Source organism: Mus pahari, chromosome 4, assembly GCF_900095145.1.
Source record: "Mus pahari chromosome 4, PAHARI_EIJ_v1.1, whole genome shotgun sequence".
NCBI lineage: Eukaryota > Metazoa > Chordata > Mammalia > Rodentia > Muridae > Mus > Mus pahari.
Genome location: NC_034593.1, coordinates 6,461,375 through 6,475,758, shown reverse-complemented (window position 1 = coordinate 6,475,758; position 14,384 = coordinate 6,461,375). Strand labels below are relative to the sequence as shown.

General features: G+C 38.5%; 1 protein-coding gene across 2 annotated transcripts in view; it reads left to right on the top strand.

The window, feature by feature from the left end:
- Nucleotides 1-14,384, top strand: part of Snx16 (sorting nexin 16) — a 23,326-nt gene that overhangs the window by 1,680 nt on the left and 7,262 nt on the right. For both annotated transcript variants that reach the window (XM_021196159.1, XM_021196156.1), the window contains exons 2-5: nt 304-777; nt 2,816-2,902; nt 3,845-3,993; nt 11,765-11,834. In XM_021196159.1, the coding sequence (XP_021051818.1) occupies nt 403-777; nt 2,816-2,902; nt 3,845-3,993; nt 11,765-11,834 (681 nt within the window). In that variant the 5' untranslated portion in view covers nt 304-402. The remainder of the gene's footprint in view (nt 1-303; nt 778-2,815; nt 2,903-3,844; nt 3,994-11,764; nt 11,835-14,384) is intronic.

Genomic DNA, 14,384 nt, shown 5'->3' with positions numbered 1-14,384 from the left:
AAGAAGAAGAAGAAGAAGAAGAAGAAGAAGAAGAAGAAGAAGAAGAAGAAGAAGAAGAAGAAGAAGAAGAAGAAGAAGAAGAAGAAGAAATGTATATCATAAGGGTCAAGAAAAGAGATGTAAAATAAGTTTGTTCTTGTCACCATGTAACAATAGTCCACAGATAAATCAGATACAGGATGGTGTTAGACATATGTCTTCATAGGTAATTGAGTGTGACAAATTAAGAGAAGCACATTGTTTTCTTTTGGTTTGAATTCTAGGTTGAAGACTAATCCTTCAATATGTCCTTCTCATTTTTAGATAGTGAATTCCTAAGAAGAAAGCAATGAACTGCGTATTGGTTGTTCTTTAAGTGTTTGGACTCAAAGGTGTACAAGTTTGTTGCCAAGGCCAAAGAAGATGGCAACCCCTTATGTCCCAGTTCCGATGCCAATAGGAAACTCTGCTTCCAGCTTTACAAACAACAGAAATCAAAGGAGTTCTTCTTTTGGCAGTGTGTCAACAAGCTCAACCTCTTCCAAAGGCCAGTTAGAAGACTCAAATGTGGGCAGTTTTAAGCAGACAAATGTCCAGGATCAGATGGACAGTACATCATCAGTCTGTGGTAGTCCTCTCATTAGGACTAAATTTACAGGTACAGATTCATCCATTGAATATTCTGCTAGACCAAGAGACACTGAAGAACAGCATCCTGAGGCAGTGAATTGGGAAGACAGACCTTCAACACCTACAATTCTAGGTTATGAGGTTATGGAAGAGCGGGCCAAATTTACTGTGAGTATTAGCTTCTGCTGCACACCAGTAACAAGAAAAAGATTGGTTTACTGGTATGCCTATGTGTGCTGATTAAGGCAAGCCTATACTTCAGATTCTTGACCACAGTCTTTAGGATCCAGTTGTTTTGGTGTTATGTTTGTGAGAGTTACCCTTAATCGTGCATAAATTTAGGTAGCTCATTTTTATTGCTAGCAATACTTGTTTTTTGAGGTTCTTTCTGACACTACTACTGTGGTCATTTAGTACCGATCACTTGGGAACTATATGTTTGCATTTCCATTTACAATCTACTTAGGAGTAAAGTTGTTAGTTCCATAGCTCAGCATTGGAAAATACTGGTGAGTCATGCTCTGTAGCGGGGAATACCATTGCAGTGTGAGATTTCCACTCATTCCACACCTCTTGCACATTCTCCTGTACATCTCCATTTTGCAGTTTTCTGTGTTCTAGACCTGTCTCTGACTAGCACTTATCTACAATCTGTACATCCTATAATGCTGTAAAGATGTTGTCTCTGTTTTAGTCTAACAGTTTTTGTTATAAACTTTAACATTTCTATCTGCAGACCATCCAGGAGTGATTCTTAAGTCCATGTTGTGATGAAAGGTTCAACCATTTATATTTTCCTATGAAATCACTTAATCGGGCACTTAAATAACTAAAAGCCTTCATTTCCAGTGTTTCCTATGACATATCATAAAGGTGAATCTCCTGAGCTCCACTTTTCTGCCTTTTCCCAGTCCCACAATCCTAACTAGTGAAGCACTTGGTAGATGTTGGTACCCAGTCATTTGAGCACACTGTTGTTTCTCAGGCTAGCCTGTGCTGTTCTCTCCCTATGCACTGAGGTTTGTTACATCTATAAACCAGCTGGAGAGAACACCATCTTCATAGTACTGTCCTCAATATCTGATGAACCCATCCGTATTTTTCTTGAATTCCCCCTCATAATGTTTTGAAATTGTCCATGCGGAGGCCTTGTGGTCAGATTTCTGTCTGGTATAGCCGTTTGATATTCATAGAAGAGATCTACATTTGTTTTCCATTGCTTTAACGAATTTTTTCAAGTCTATCCAGCTTTAATATTTTGGGGTTTGGTTTTATTTTGTTTCTTTTTTGGTATTTCGAGACAGGGTCTCTCTATGTAGTCCTGGCTATTCCTGCAACGCACTGTGTAGACCAGGCTAGCCTTGAACTCATACAGATTTACCTGCCTCTGCCTCCTAAGTGTTTGGCTTAGGTATGGGCCACCATTCCCAGTTTTGTTTAAATACTTTAATATTGTGTGCTTATGCACATTGGCCTGTGTGTGTTCATCATTAACCTTACTAAAGTCACATTAAGTCAAAGAGTTTGCTTTTGGATTTTCTTGAACTATATTTTTTTGTATGTTTATTCTGCTGCTTCATGCTGTTAACGGATGCCTGGAGGAGAGGCCTCCAAGGAAAACTGCTGACATGCTTTTTGAAAACACAGCCTAGTATATAGGATGCAGTTATAATACTGCTGGGAAGGAAGAGGCATTTTACCAATTAGAACTTGATGGCTATTTCTTTACACTCACCTACCCATCGTATGGAAGACAGTGTACTCATTAACAGGATGCTAGGGTATGAATGCTGTCAGTCAGGATTTGTATGTTGAAGCTTAGCCTCCAAGTTGGTGCTGCTGCGATGTAGATCGAGCTGGTGAGTTGGCTCAGTGAGTAAAAGTGCTTTGCTGCCAAGCCTGGTGACCTAGGTTCATCCCCAGGACCCACATGGTAAAACCAGAGAAGCTCCTGAGTGTTGCTCTCTGACCTCCACATGTGTGCTGTGTTATTTCGTCTTGCTCATACTTTTAAAAACTATTTTGCTGTCTTCCTATCCATAAATTCGGTACTCTAAATGATTTTGTATTTCTTGTATAAAGATTGCTTGTTTTATCAAGTAAACTTGTCTACAGATGTTTGATTTCTTCTTTTCTCTGTCCCCCTTTCTCCCTCTCCCCTCTCTCAATATCCTTTTCCTGTCTCTCTTCCTTTCTCTCTTTCTAGGTATATAAAATCCTAGTAAAGAAAAACCCAGAAGAAAGCTGGGTAGTTTTCAGAAGATACACTGACTTCTCCAGGCTTAATGACAAAGTAAGTAGTTAGACCTCCCGCTGCCTTCACTTGCCAGTTATGTGTCTGTTCCCTGCATCTTCACTTCATGTAGCTTCCTACAAGTTATCAAGTCTGTGATTCATAGGAATATCATATAGTTTACTTTACTATAGTAATTAATTAGTGTCATCTGCACAATTGGCTGGGTATTTATGAAAAATGGTTCTGATCTATTTCCTATATGATTATATAACCTCAAAAGTTTGAGGAAATCTCCATGACATCACTTACAATAAAAGAACAGAGAGCAAAGGCCTGTAGTGTTAATATTAGTTCTCTTGCTGCCTACACTGTTAAAACTTGTTACTAGTGGTTGGGATAGGGTGCAGGTGCTTTTCAGGACCAGACAAGCTCACAGCCAGGCTTTTAGCCAGGCTGGACTCTTATCTGGTGTCTCTGGGGACAAATCAGCTTCCAAGCTCATTCAGGTTTTGGTCAGTTTGGTTTCCGAATGTTATAGGGCACTTGTTTGATTAATGTCTTTTAGCCAGAGATCGTCTTAGGGCATGGATCCATTCTTATATGCACTTGCTCCATCTTTAAAGTTGCAGCCTAATTATTTAAAAGGGCTAGTCAAAAGTTGAATACATAATAATCAAAAAGCCAGTTAGGCAGTATTTAACAGTATTTATGAAATCAGAAATGCAAATTACAGTTGCAGTGAATCCTACTCACCAGGACGCCAGACACAAGAAGGTGGAAAAGACTGCGTGCAGGCATGGGGTGGAGCAACTGGAATGCCTGCACCACAGCTCTGGGAGATTCCAAGGGCAACAGAAAATGTCTTAGCTAGTTTAATTATCAGAAGCTTGTTTGGTGAATAATTTCGAATAGTTCATGGTATAGAACAGTATTCCATTCATGTAACTGAGTTAAATGTTGTCTCTCTCTTTCTTTTTTTTTTTTTTTTTTTTTTTTTAGTTAAAAGAGATGTTTCCAGGCTTTCGATTAGCACTTCCTCCAAAACGCTGGTTTAAAGATAATTACAATGCGGAATTTCTAGAAGATAGACAATTAGGATTACAAGCATTTCTTCAAAACTTAGTAGCTCACAAGGACATTGCTAACTGGTATGTAACAAATTGAAATAAATTATAAAATCATTTCAACAAGTTTAAAGTGAAGAATAAATTTAGGACCAATTTCATATCAGCATATATTGGAGGGTGGGGATGTAATTACTTCTCTCAAATACATGGAATTTTGCTTTCTTTTAGTTGAGGATTTTATTTAGCATTGCATTTTTATTAAAACTTTAAATGTGAAGAGAAAAATGTCAGTACACAATGTCCTCAAACTATCCAGCTGTAAACTTGATTTTAGTATCAAGCATGTTAGTAATCATTTAGACAATATGCCTCACATAATAGTCAGTTTTTGGTTAAAAATAACTTTGAGGCTAATTTTTATATCTCTTCCAAGTAATATAAAAATTAGGAATTTAAGCCGGGCGTGGTGGTGCACACCTTTAATCCCAGCACTCGGGAGGCAGAGGTAGGCGGATTTCTGAGTTCGAGGCCAGCCTGGTCTACAGAATGAGTTCCAGGACAGCCAGGGCTATACAAAGAAACCCTGTCTCAAAAAAAAAAAAAAAAAATTAGGAATTTAGATTAATTCATGTAGTAAAATAAACTTTCTGGAAACATTGGATAGTATGAAAAGGATCAAAGATTTTTTTGACTTTTGATTATAAGAAAATCTCTTAATGAAATATATTGCATGAAGGATTTATGTTATTAGAAAAATTAAAACTGTCTTGAAAAACTACAGAGAACATTTATAGTGAGCAGGAACATATAGTACCTGTCTGCAGCTGTGTGTGGTAGCTTGAATAATCCACTCTAATCCCCTGGTGGCAGCAGTGAGTTCTTTGCTATCTGTGACAGTGTCCTGGATTCTCAAATGAAAGTCAGACACACACATACACACACACACACACACACACACACACAGCCTTATATTTAATGATGCCCTAAGGCACTCCCAAATCTCCACGTGGCTAGCACACGCTCCCCTTCAATACTCCGAATTATTACTCACTATCCTATATTCCAGCCTAGCTGGCCCAGCCTGTGACCCTCCTGGGCCCTGATCCCTGACTTTTACATGTTGGCTGTCTCTCTGTCCTGCACTTCTCAAGCCTGGTCTTTCTGCTTCCCCAACATGGTAGTTCTGCTTCTTCTTTAGTCCCCTTGCCCAGGAATCCTAAAGTCCCACCACCTTCTCCCTGCCGGGGGCAGGGACCCTCAGCATCTTAAATGCAGAATTCTCTTGCAAGACCCAAGTAACATAATGCAAGCAATAAACCAAATCCACAACATGGCTGTGTTCAGTTTTTCAAATAATGATGAAAAAAAAAAAGTCTCTCCCTTTCTTTCTTTTATTCCATCTTTATGCATATCACTTTCAGCCTTCCATAGGAGAGCCCTGCATACTCTGTGTGAGCGTCTTTGCTCTTGGTGTGTTCTGCCTCAGCTTGAAGAATAGACTTCAGGCATTTGTCCCCCTTCCCAGCATCATTGTCTATGCCGACCTGCAAGTTGTCTTCCACACATGCTTTAATCTCTTCCCTTAGGAAGACTTGTCTACTTTTCCTCTGTCACTGCCATCTTCCTCCTAGTCCAACCAGGTCTTTCCTTAATTGCTGTAGTCCTTCCTCTTGTCCTCCTCTCTTCCTTCACTCATAGTTCTGTAGCTCACTATAGCCTCTGGTCTCTTTGCAGTGCAGTTTGATGAGGTCATCTGGTCCCAGCTCTTTCCAGCCTATGTTTCCAGCAGTGCATTTGTTACTCCTCCACTCACCCTTCTGTGTGCATCTGCCGTATCCATCGCCTCTGTCTAACTCTAACGTGCTTCTTGGTCTTCACATCTGTTGTTTTCTAGAAAGGCAGCATTTCAAACTGCTACTCCACTGTAACTCTTTCGGCATAGACTTCACTTCACTAGGTCACTGGCCTTTGTGACTAGCACCTTGCCTCTCCATTACGAAAACCAGGTCTCTGCTTTCTCACAGCATTTGTGGGAGGCCTTGGCTGGTTTGAGAGCTGTCTTCTAGTGCTTTAAGATGCCTGTGGTATGTAATGAACTTCTGTACTTCTAGGTAGGATAGTACCAGCTTTCTACCAGTCTTAAGAATTGAGAGGATAACACTTAGTCATCACCACATAGTTTAGCACTCTGGGGAATCCCACTTAACAAAGGCTGGTTGGTACTCCACCGTCATCACATTTTGTTTTGTACATTGTTTTTTTACTTGGTTTTGTTTCTTTCACCAGATTTTAAGATGTAGTCATGTGATTAGTTCATCATTGGGCAGCTTCCTGAGCTTCACACAGTGCTGACTCAGTCAGCTCTCAGTGTCTCTGGAATGAATAAATGGCAGCACTGTTGGCACTCCATTAGAAAAGAGAAGTTTGTGCAAATGAGACTTAAAGACATACATGAAAAAAAAAAAAGACATACATGTTTTTTGAGAAATATAAATATAAATTTACATTTCAGGAAAACCACTAACAAAAACTAGTATACATAAATCATAAAAGGTCTTTAAAGTTTATTTTATAGTATATCGTAAAAAAAAAAACTATAAGAAATACATACATGCTTTCTCTGGTCTCTTGTCCCTTATTCAGTAAGTCTTTATACTGAAAATATGCTAAATTACATTCTAGGGGCCACTTTAACCTTTTTATAATTTGATTTTTAACTAGCAAAATTTAACTGTTTTTAAAATTACCAGTAACAGATTTCAGTCAGTCATTAAAAGTTAGGAGTTGCAGCCAGGTGTGGAGTACAGGAGCCTGGAGTACCAGCACTTGGGAAGTAAACCCTGGAGATTTTGTGTGTTTGAGTGAAGCCTGGGCTATCGAGAAAGGTCATGTCAGAAAGTAAAATAGATGAAATTAAATCAATCAAATCTACTTATCAGGAAAAAGAAAAAAAAAGGTCAGTAGAGGACATGTTTCTTACATGCACAGAGCTGTGGCTTTGAACCCAGAACTGCAAATAAAAAGAGTAGACTTAAACTAGGCATGGTGGAGCATGCCTTAAATCCCAATACTTACAGTAAAGGCAAGTAGATCTCTGTGAGTGCAAGGCCGGGCTGGGCTGTATAGTGAGTTCCAGGATACCCAAGGCTGTGTAGAGAGAGCGTGTCTCAAAAAAATAAAAAAATAAAAATAAAAAAATAAAAAAGAAGTTTAGTTTGTTAGGGACATTCAGAATTCCTAAAACTGGAGAGTTGGCTCGATGGTTAAGAGCACTTGTTCCTCTTTCAGAGGACCTGGGTTCAGTTCCATTGCTGGTTTTCATGAGTCTCTAACACTCCAGTTCCAGGCAGCATGAGACTTTGTTCTGACCTCCCTGCGCAGGTGGCATGTGCATAGTGTACTTACATACATGCAGACAGGGCACTTATACACAGGATAGACCTGAAAGCACTTAGGATCCCAGAAACGGCACACTGAACTCTTCTCAGTGCATAAATGTGCATTGCAGGAAAATGAACATTTCTGACCAAGTGAGTTGGGAAAGTTTTCATTTTCTTAACATGTATTAAAAACTTAGGAAGTATTTAGTTTACCTCACATTTATTAATCTAAGTCTATTACTGCTTTAGTCTACATCATCAGACATCTAAGAAATCCCCTGAAGAACTTAGACTAAGAATAGAGTAGTCTTTGTTTGTGATAAAGTATACATTATTTTTCCTGCCTGATATTTAACATTGACCTTACAGTGAAAGAGGTCCCTTAAATAGTTAGCTTGAGAAGGTGAAGAGAAGGATTATTCGTGTGTCATAGATGTTAGCCCTGTAACTGCTTGGTCACATGTCATATAGAGAACTTGGGCAACTGTTTGAATAAAAGAAGGAAGTTTGTAAATTGCTGTTCTGTGTGATGTAGATTAATAAAGTAGAGGTACTGGAGGGGAGCAATAGTGGAATTTGTATTTGTAAGAACTATGGATTTGTATGGCTAGAAAGTAAGGTTGAGATTGGGGGTAGGAAAATGTGTGATCAGAAAGGAACTAGAACATGAGTTGTGAGTCTGAGGCTGTGTGAGAGCTATGTGCAGATTCAAACCCTGCCATAGAACTACCTTGCTTTGGCCTTGCATTGTCCACCTTTCGTGACTGTTTCTTCTATAAACATAACACCTACTTCCCAGTCTGTCAGAGGCTGTTGCGGCAGCTCTGCTCTCATTGGTCCTGGTGCACTCTCTGCAAGATGTCGTGGCCTCTTCCATCTCAGGTCACACAGTAGAGGAAAGAAAAGAATTCACTATTCAAAGGGAGAAAGGAACACAAAATTTCTACACTTCATTATATGTCACTCATAGATTACTACAATATACTACACACTCCCAGCACTTAGAGAGTGAAGCAGGAGAACCTGAGCAACCTGTCCTATGGAAGAGACCCTCTGTGTGTGTGTGTGTGTGTGTGTGTGTGTGTGTGTGTGTGTCTTCTGTCTGTGTGTTTGTGTCTGTCTGTGTATGTGCATGCGTGCGTTTGTTTGTGCTGATGGGTTGGCTCAGTGGTTAACAGCACTGACTGCTCGTCCAAGAGACCAAATTCCATTACCCAGCCTGCAGTTCCAGGGCATCTGATGCTCTCTTCTCTCCAAGCGCACTGTGTGTGCAGTGCACAGACACACACCAGCAAAGCACCCAGACACATCAAAATACCAAAACCATCAAAAATAATTGAAGATAAACTTTAGTGTATCTTTGTATATCCAGATAATTGCTCATTTATTAAGCTACTCTAGCTTTTCTTTCTGACACACTGTGCACACTTAATGTTCTGATGGCCTTATGCCTTACAGCACAGCTGTTGTCATTCGACAGCTGGCAGTTCTTAGTACTGTTAGAATTGCTCCAGCTGTGACAGGCCAAAGTGGAGAGAAGATGAAAGGAAATCAAGAAATGTTAGTTTAGAAATATTGAGAGTATTGTGTTCAGGTCTATTTATAAAACACAAAGCAAAAACGAATTAAATGGACTATTTTCGTGATAAAAGGTTTATTAGAAATTTTACCTGTTCAACAAATATTTACATTGTATGGAAGTATGGCTACACAAAGATGAGTTATGTGCTAGTCCTATATTAAATCTAAGTGAAAAGATGTACCCCAAAAGTGATAATGGAAAAAATATATCTGTTAATGGAAGAAATATCAGAATTTACCACAGGATGACATTAGAGCTGGTCTCTAAAGAAATAATGATATTTGGCCCATCTTTGAGAAAGTTAAGAAAGATTTGTTAGATGGAAGAGATTTTTCTAATCAAACTTCAGAAGTCAAGCCTACAGGTCATGTGCTGGGAATAGCATGAAATTTGATTTGTCAAAGTATAGTTAAGTTATTTGCACAGTCTCACTTAAAACACAGCTGTCCTACGCTAACATGTCATCCTTATTTGCCATAACAATATTTACTGTTCTAAGTCTTCACAATTTTATTTCACATCCTATTTCCAGTGTTTTTCTACTTTTAAACTCTTTAATCTACCAATTAAACCTTGAGAAGTCCTGTGGGGAACAAAGCTTCAGACATTACACCAGACTAGCAGGGAAAGGGTGGGGTTGGGCTGGGGGAAGCTAATGAGAAGCACCTAGGATAATAAGAAATACACTGGGGCTGGTGAGATGGCTCAATGGGTAAGAGCACCCGACTGCTCTTCCGAAGGTCCGGAGTTCAAATCCCAGCAACCACATGGTGGCTCATAACCATCCTAACAAGATCTGACTCCCTCTTCTGGAGTGTCTGAAGACAGCTACAGTGTACTTACATATAATAAATAAATAAATCTTAAAAAAAAAAAAAAAAGAAAGAAATACACTGAACCATGAAGCATAAGCATCAGGTTGAGGTGGGAAGGCTGTCCCAGGGTAACAGTCAGCATGAGAAGAGGCTGGTCAGCATGAGACACAGCTCTAAACACAAGCATATAGGTTGCTGGAGTGTCATAAAGTTAACACTCGTCTAGGTAATTGTTTTATGCCAGCCCTGAGACCAGAGCTCTATTCCCTCTTGCTAGAGGAGCTATAGATGGGATTTTGAACTATGGGTCACAAAGGACCAAGCTGATTAGTACAGGTTCTAGTGAGCTAAAGGTGCCCAGGTGCAGGTGATCAGAATTTGCCTAAGCTCCCTGTACCACACTTCCCAATACCTCAGAAGTCTCACTTTTATCAACTGTAGGTACTTCATAGACAGAATTGGTAGGTGGGGCTGTAATTTCTACATCACTGGTAACCCTGGTCTCCTTTGTGCAGTATGCTCAGTGCCAGAACTTAAGAGTGGTAATACAAATTGAATGTGTTCAGAGAGACATAGCCTTCAAGGAAGTATTTAACTTAACCAATACATAAAGCAAAATCATTTTCAGATAGAAAAGAGCGCAGGCTTCTTTTCAGAAGACAGATTTAGGGTCCGTCTCTGCCACTCGCACTGTGTGACTGAAAAGGTCATTTTTTGTCTAGACTTTGATCATCAATGAGATAGAGAAGTACCTTGCCTTTCAGAGCAGCTAGGAGTGGGAGAGTGGTGTGACATAGTATGCAAGTGTTAGTGCATTGGTGATGCCTCCAGAAACTGAAGCATGGAGGAGGTGAGGCCCGTCCTCAGTGCATATAAAAGATTTGAGGTCACCATGACTGGTTCAAAGAGCTGCACGAAGATTCATAAGTACAAGATTTGGGGCGACAAATTACCACTTAGTAAAAGAAATAACTTATTCACTCACAGGGAAGTTTCTGTTCAGAACAGAAACAGCATCACCTATTGTTGCCTGAAGCTTAAAAGGGACAAAAGGTGTAGTAGGCTATTGATTCAGCTGCATCACAATGAAGATTGTCCATGTGTCCTTTTCCCCATACTAAAGATCTGGCCCTCTAGAAACTGCTTACCATCAACTTCTCTGTTCTGTCTCTGACTTATTTTCTTAATACTACTTTTTATATTCCTATTTTTCTTTTAAAGAGATCTCACTGAATATCCAACTTTCCTTTTCATGATTTACACAACTTTTTCATTATAAACCTCTCTGGTCCAATATGACTTCAAAACCCTATTCTCTTTTCAATACAGAGTGACATGCCCCCAATTTAGTGTGTCAGTTAATCATATATATCCTTGCCTTTTACAAATTAGAAATTGCACATACATATCAAGTTGTCTCCTAGGCCTGCAGTTGCTGTTTGAAGAAGAGAGCATGTTTATTGTGAGGAAGTAAGATGGTCCACTGTCTGAACCCACTGCTGATGATACAAAGTATATACATGGGAATATTTCATTATATAAAATGTTTGCTAATTAAGAAGTGGTCAGAAGTTTTCCTCTTAATATCTGGGGGAAGTGTATATGAATTAATAGACATAGCAAGGGTAGTCTTTAAGGTATTTCAGAGTAAAGGCTTCTTAGACCTTAGAAGGTGAATATAAGTTAAGGCTTGCTTTCCTTCATAGCAAGGTGACCCCTGTGCAGGCAGCTGTTGCTACTCTTGCCTCTTTGAAAGTCAGGAGCGAGGTTTGCTGCTCAGGCTGCTGTCCTCTGCCATCATTCTGAATTGTGTTGATTGTGATATGGTCTGTCTGTAACAGGAAACTTGTGGGTTTTACTTACATTTGTTAGATCCAATAACTTGGGTAAAACCTTTATATCTTTTATAGTTTAGTATTTGCATGTGGCTACTTATATAAAGACAAATTGTTCATTTTTATATTATCTACAAAATTGTTTGCCTCACACACTGTATAGCTCAAATGTGTCTTTTGTGTTCTTCTGTCTTTTGTAAATTTATTTGTATGCCAGCTAATTTTTTTGCCTTTGAAAAGCCTTGCAGTGAGAGAATTTCTTTGTCTGGATGATCCACCAGGTCCATTTGATAGCCTAGAAGAAAGCAGGGTAAGTGCTGTATTATATGTCACGTGAAAGAGAAATAAATAATACAGTACAATTACTACATTGTTTCTTGGATGGATTGGCAAACAGCAAATTATTATCAGTTCAGACTATAGTGATTTTATACAGACAGCTTTTAATATTTGAATCAAAGGTTTCTTTCATTGAAAAACATGGACTTAGTTGAGTGAACAGATAAAAATTATATGTATCATGTAATAAATCAAAATCTAAAATTAAATCTTTTCTACTTATTTTACTGCTTTAAAAATTAATAAAGTGCTGCAGCGATTTCAATTGCCTTCATTTGGCACAATGATTTTATGACGAGCATTCCAAGTGAGGACCCCACTGTCACATTCAGATTGAGCTGATCTTCAACGGACAGGGTTGTCTTGTTAGCAATTCAGCTCATGTTTGATGGAACTCAAATTACAATAATTGATGCATTAAAGTGGCCCATTTCTTGAAGCAATAGGGTTGATACACAAAATAGATTTGGTAATAATAGATTAGCTAGAATTTTATGCAAGTTTACCTCCAAATGTTTAATGGCATTTAAATGAAACAGGGGTAATTGGTAGGCTTGTAGTTTCGTGCAGTTAAACTGTAGCACTTCTTTGTGTCCGAGTAAATGCTGTAGCTTTGTTAAAAACAGCTTTATTGAAGTAAAACCTTCGAAAGCTTTAATCATTTGTTATTTTGTTATTTCATTGAAAATATCAGCTAAGTAATTTTTAGTATTTATACAGCTGTGGTATCATCATAACCTAGTTTTAGAATAGTTAAATTTCCTCAAAAAATTTCCAGAAACATTTTACATTCTGTACCCCCAGCCCAAGACAACCTATAATCGACTTCTCTTCCCTATAAATTTATGTTTTCTGTTTGTTTCATATATGTAGGTGCATGCAATAATATAGGGGCATGTTTATACATATAATACACATTCAGTGTGCATAACCTTTGTGTATATGACGTGCGTGACCCAGTTTCCCTGCTTTCTTTGGCCTGGTGTGTTTACAGCTGCCCCACTGCACAGCTCCCGTCACCACTTCAGTCCTCTGTCACTTTCTAATGCGTGAACTGCATTGCACTTCCCTGGCCCCCAGCTGAATGATGCTTACATTGAGTCCAGTTTTATTCCATTATACGTCACTATGGACAATTTCTTTTAAACACTGATACTGCATGCTGTCCTTTCTCTTGAGATAGGTCCTGGGAAAGGAATTACTTTTTTGTAATATATCCTGATGTTTAACTTTTTAAAGAAGTTCATAATTTTTTCTAAATTAATGGACTGTTTTACATGAGTGGTTTCCCATTGGTAGTTTAGGAGAGTTTCTGTTTCTCCATGTCCTCACAAACATGTGACATTATAAAACTTCCTTTTTCCCCCAAATTGTTTTTCGTCCAGCCCCTTGAATGGGTCATTTCTTGCCTTCACTCTCAATCTAGAGGAAAAGTCAGCCTTTCATTTTATTGTCATTTCTGTGTATGATGGGTACTTCTGCTCTGCTTGGAAGATCTCTGTCTTGGACTTTTAATAATCTGATTGGGTACATGAACATGTGGCCCCTGTGTTCATCACATGCATGCTCCTCAGGTGTGAAGGAGTCATGGCCATCATCTCATGTCCCTTGCAGTCCCCTCTGCCCTTCCCCCTGGGTCTCCTTGTAATTTTCACTTTGTTGTATGACTCTGAAGTGTAGCTTTTTCTCCAGTTAGTTTGCATGATTAGGTTGTTTCTATAGGTTTGTCTTTTGAATTCAGGAGTTCACAGCTCTATCCTATCAGGTCTTCCGTTGAGTGTCTCTTACTCATTTGTATTTTAGTCTTTGAAGTTTTTTAAGTCCAGAATTTTCATTTGCTTCTATTTGTCATTCTTTCTCATTATTAAGGTTCTCAATTTACTGGGAAATAAATATACCTTTAATTTTTTTGGCTTTAGTATACCTAATATGCAAGCTGCTTCAAGAGTCACTTTTCTATATATCATTATTTGAAGTCATTTAGAGATAGTTTCTAATAACTCTTGTATCTCCTTGTATTTCATATATATACATATATATGAAATATATGTATATATATGAATGCTGGACACTTCACATATATATGTATATGTATATGAAATATATATATATGTATATATATATATGAATGCTGGACACTTCAGATGCATTTAGCAACTCGATCTAGTTGTTATTTTTGGTCTTCTCATTTAATAACTGTGGCATTTGTCTCTGCAGCATATGTAGTCACTGAATTTTATCTCATTTTGTTACTTTGACCTAGAATGTGTTTGAAAAGTTCTATTTTAGGTGAATATATTATACTATGCAACAGTTGGCGTTATTACTATTTCAACTCATAGCGCTCATGATTTCCATTCTTTTCAAATAGAGTATTTTTCCTAACTGCAAGACGGTTCTTAAACACTTTACATTTTTCCTTTTACAAAAAAAAAAAAAAAAAAAAAAAGCTGGGCGTGGTGGCGCACGCCTTTAATCCCAGCACTCAGGAGGCAGAGGCAGGCAGATTTCTGAGTTCGAG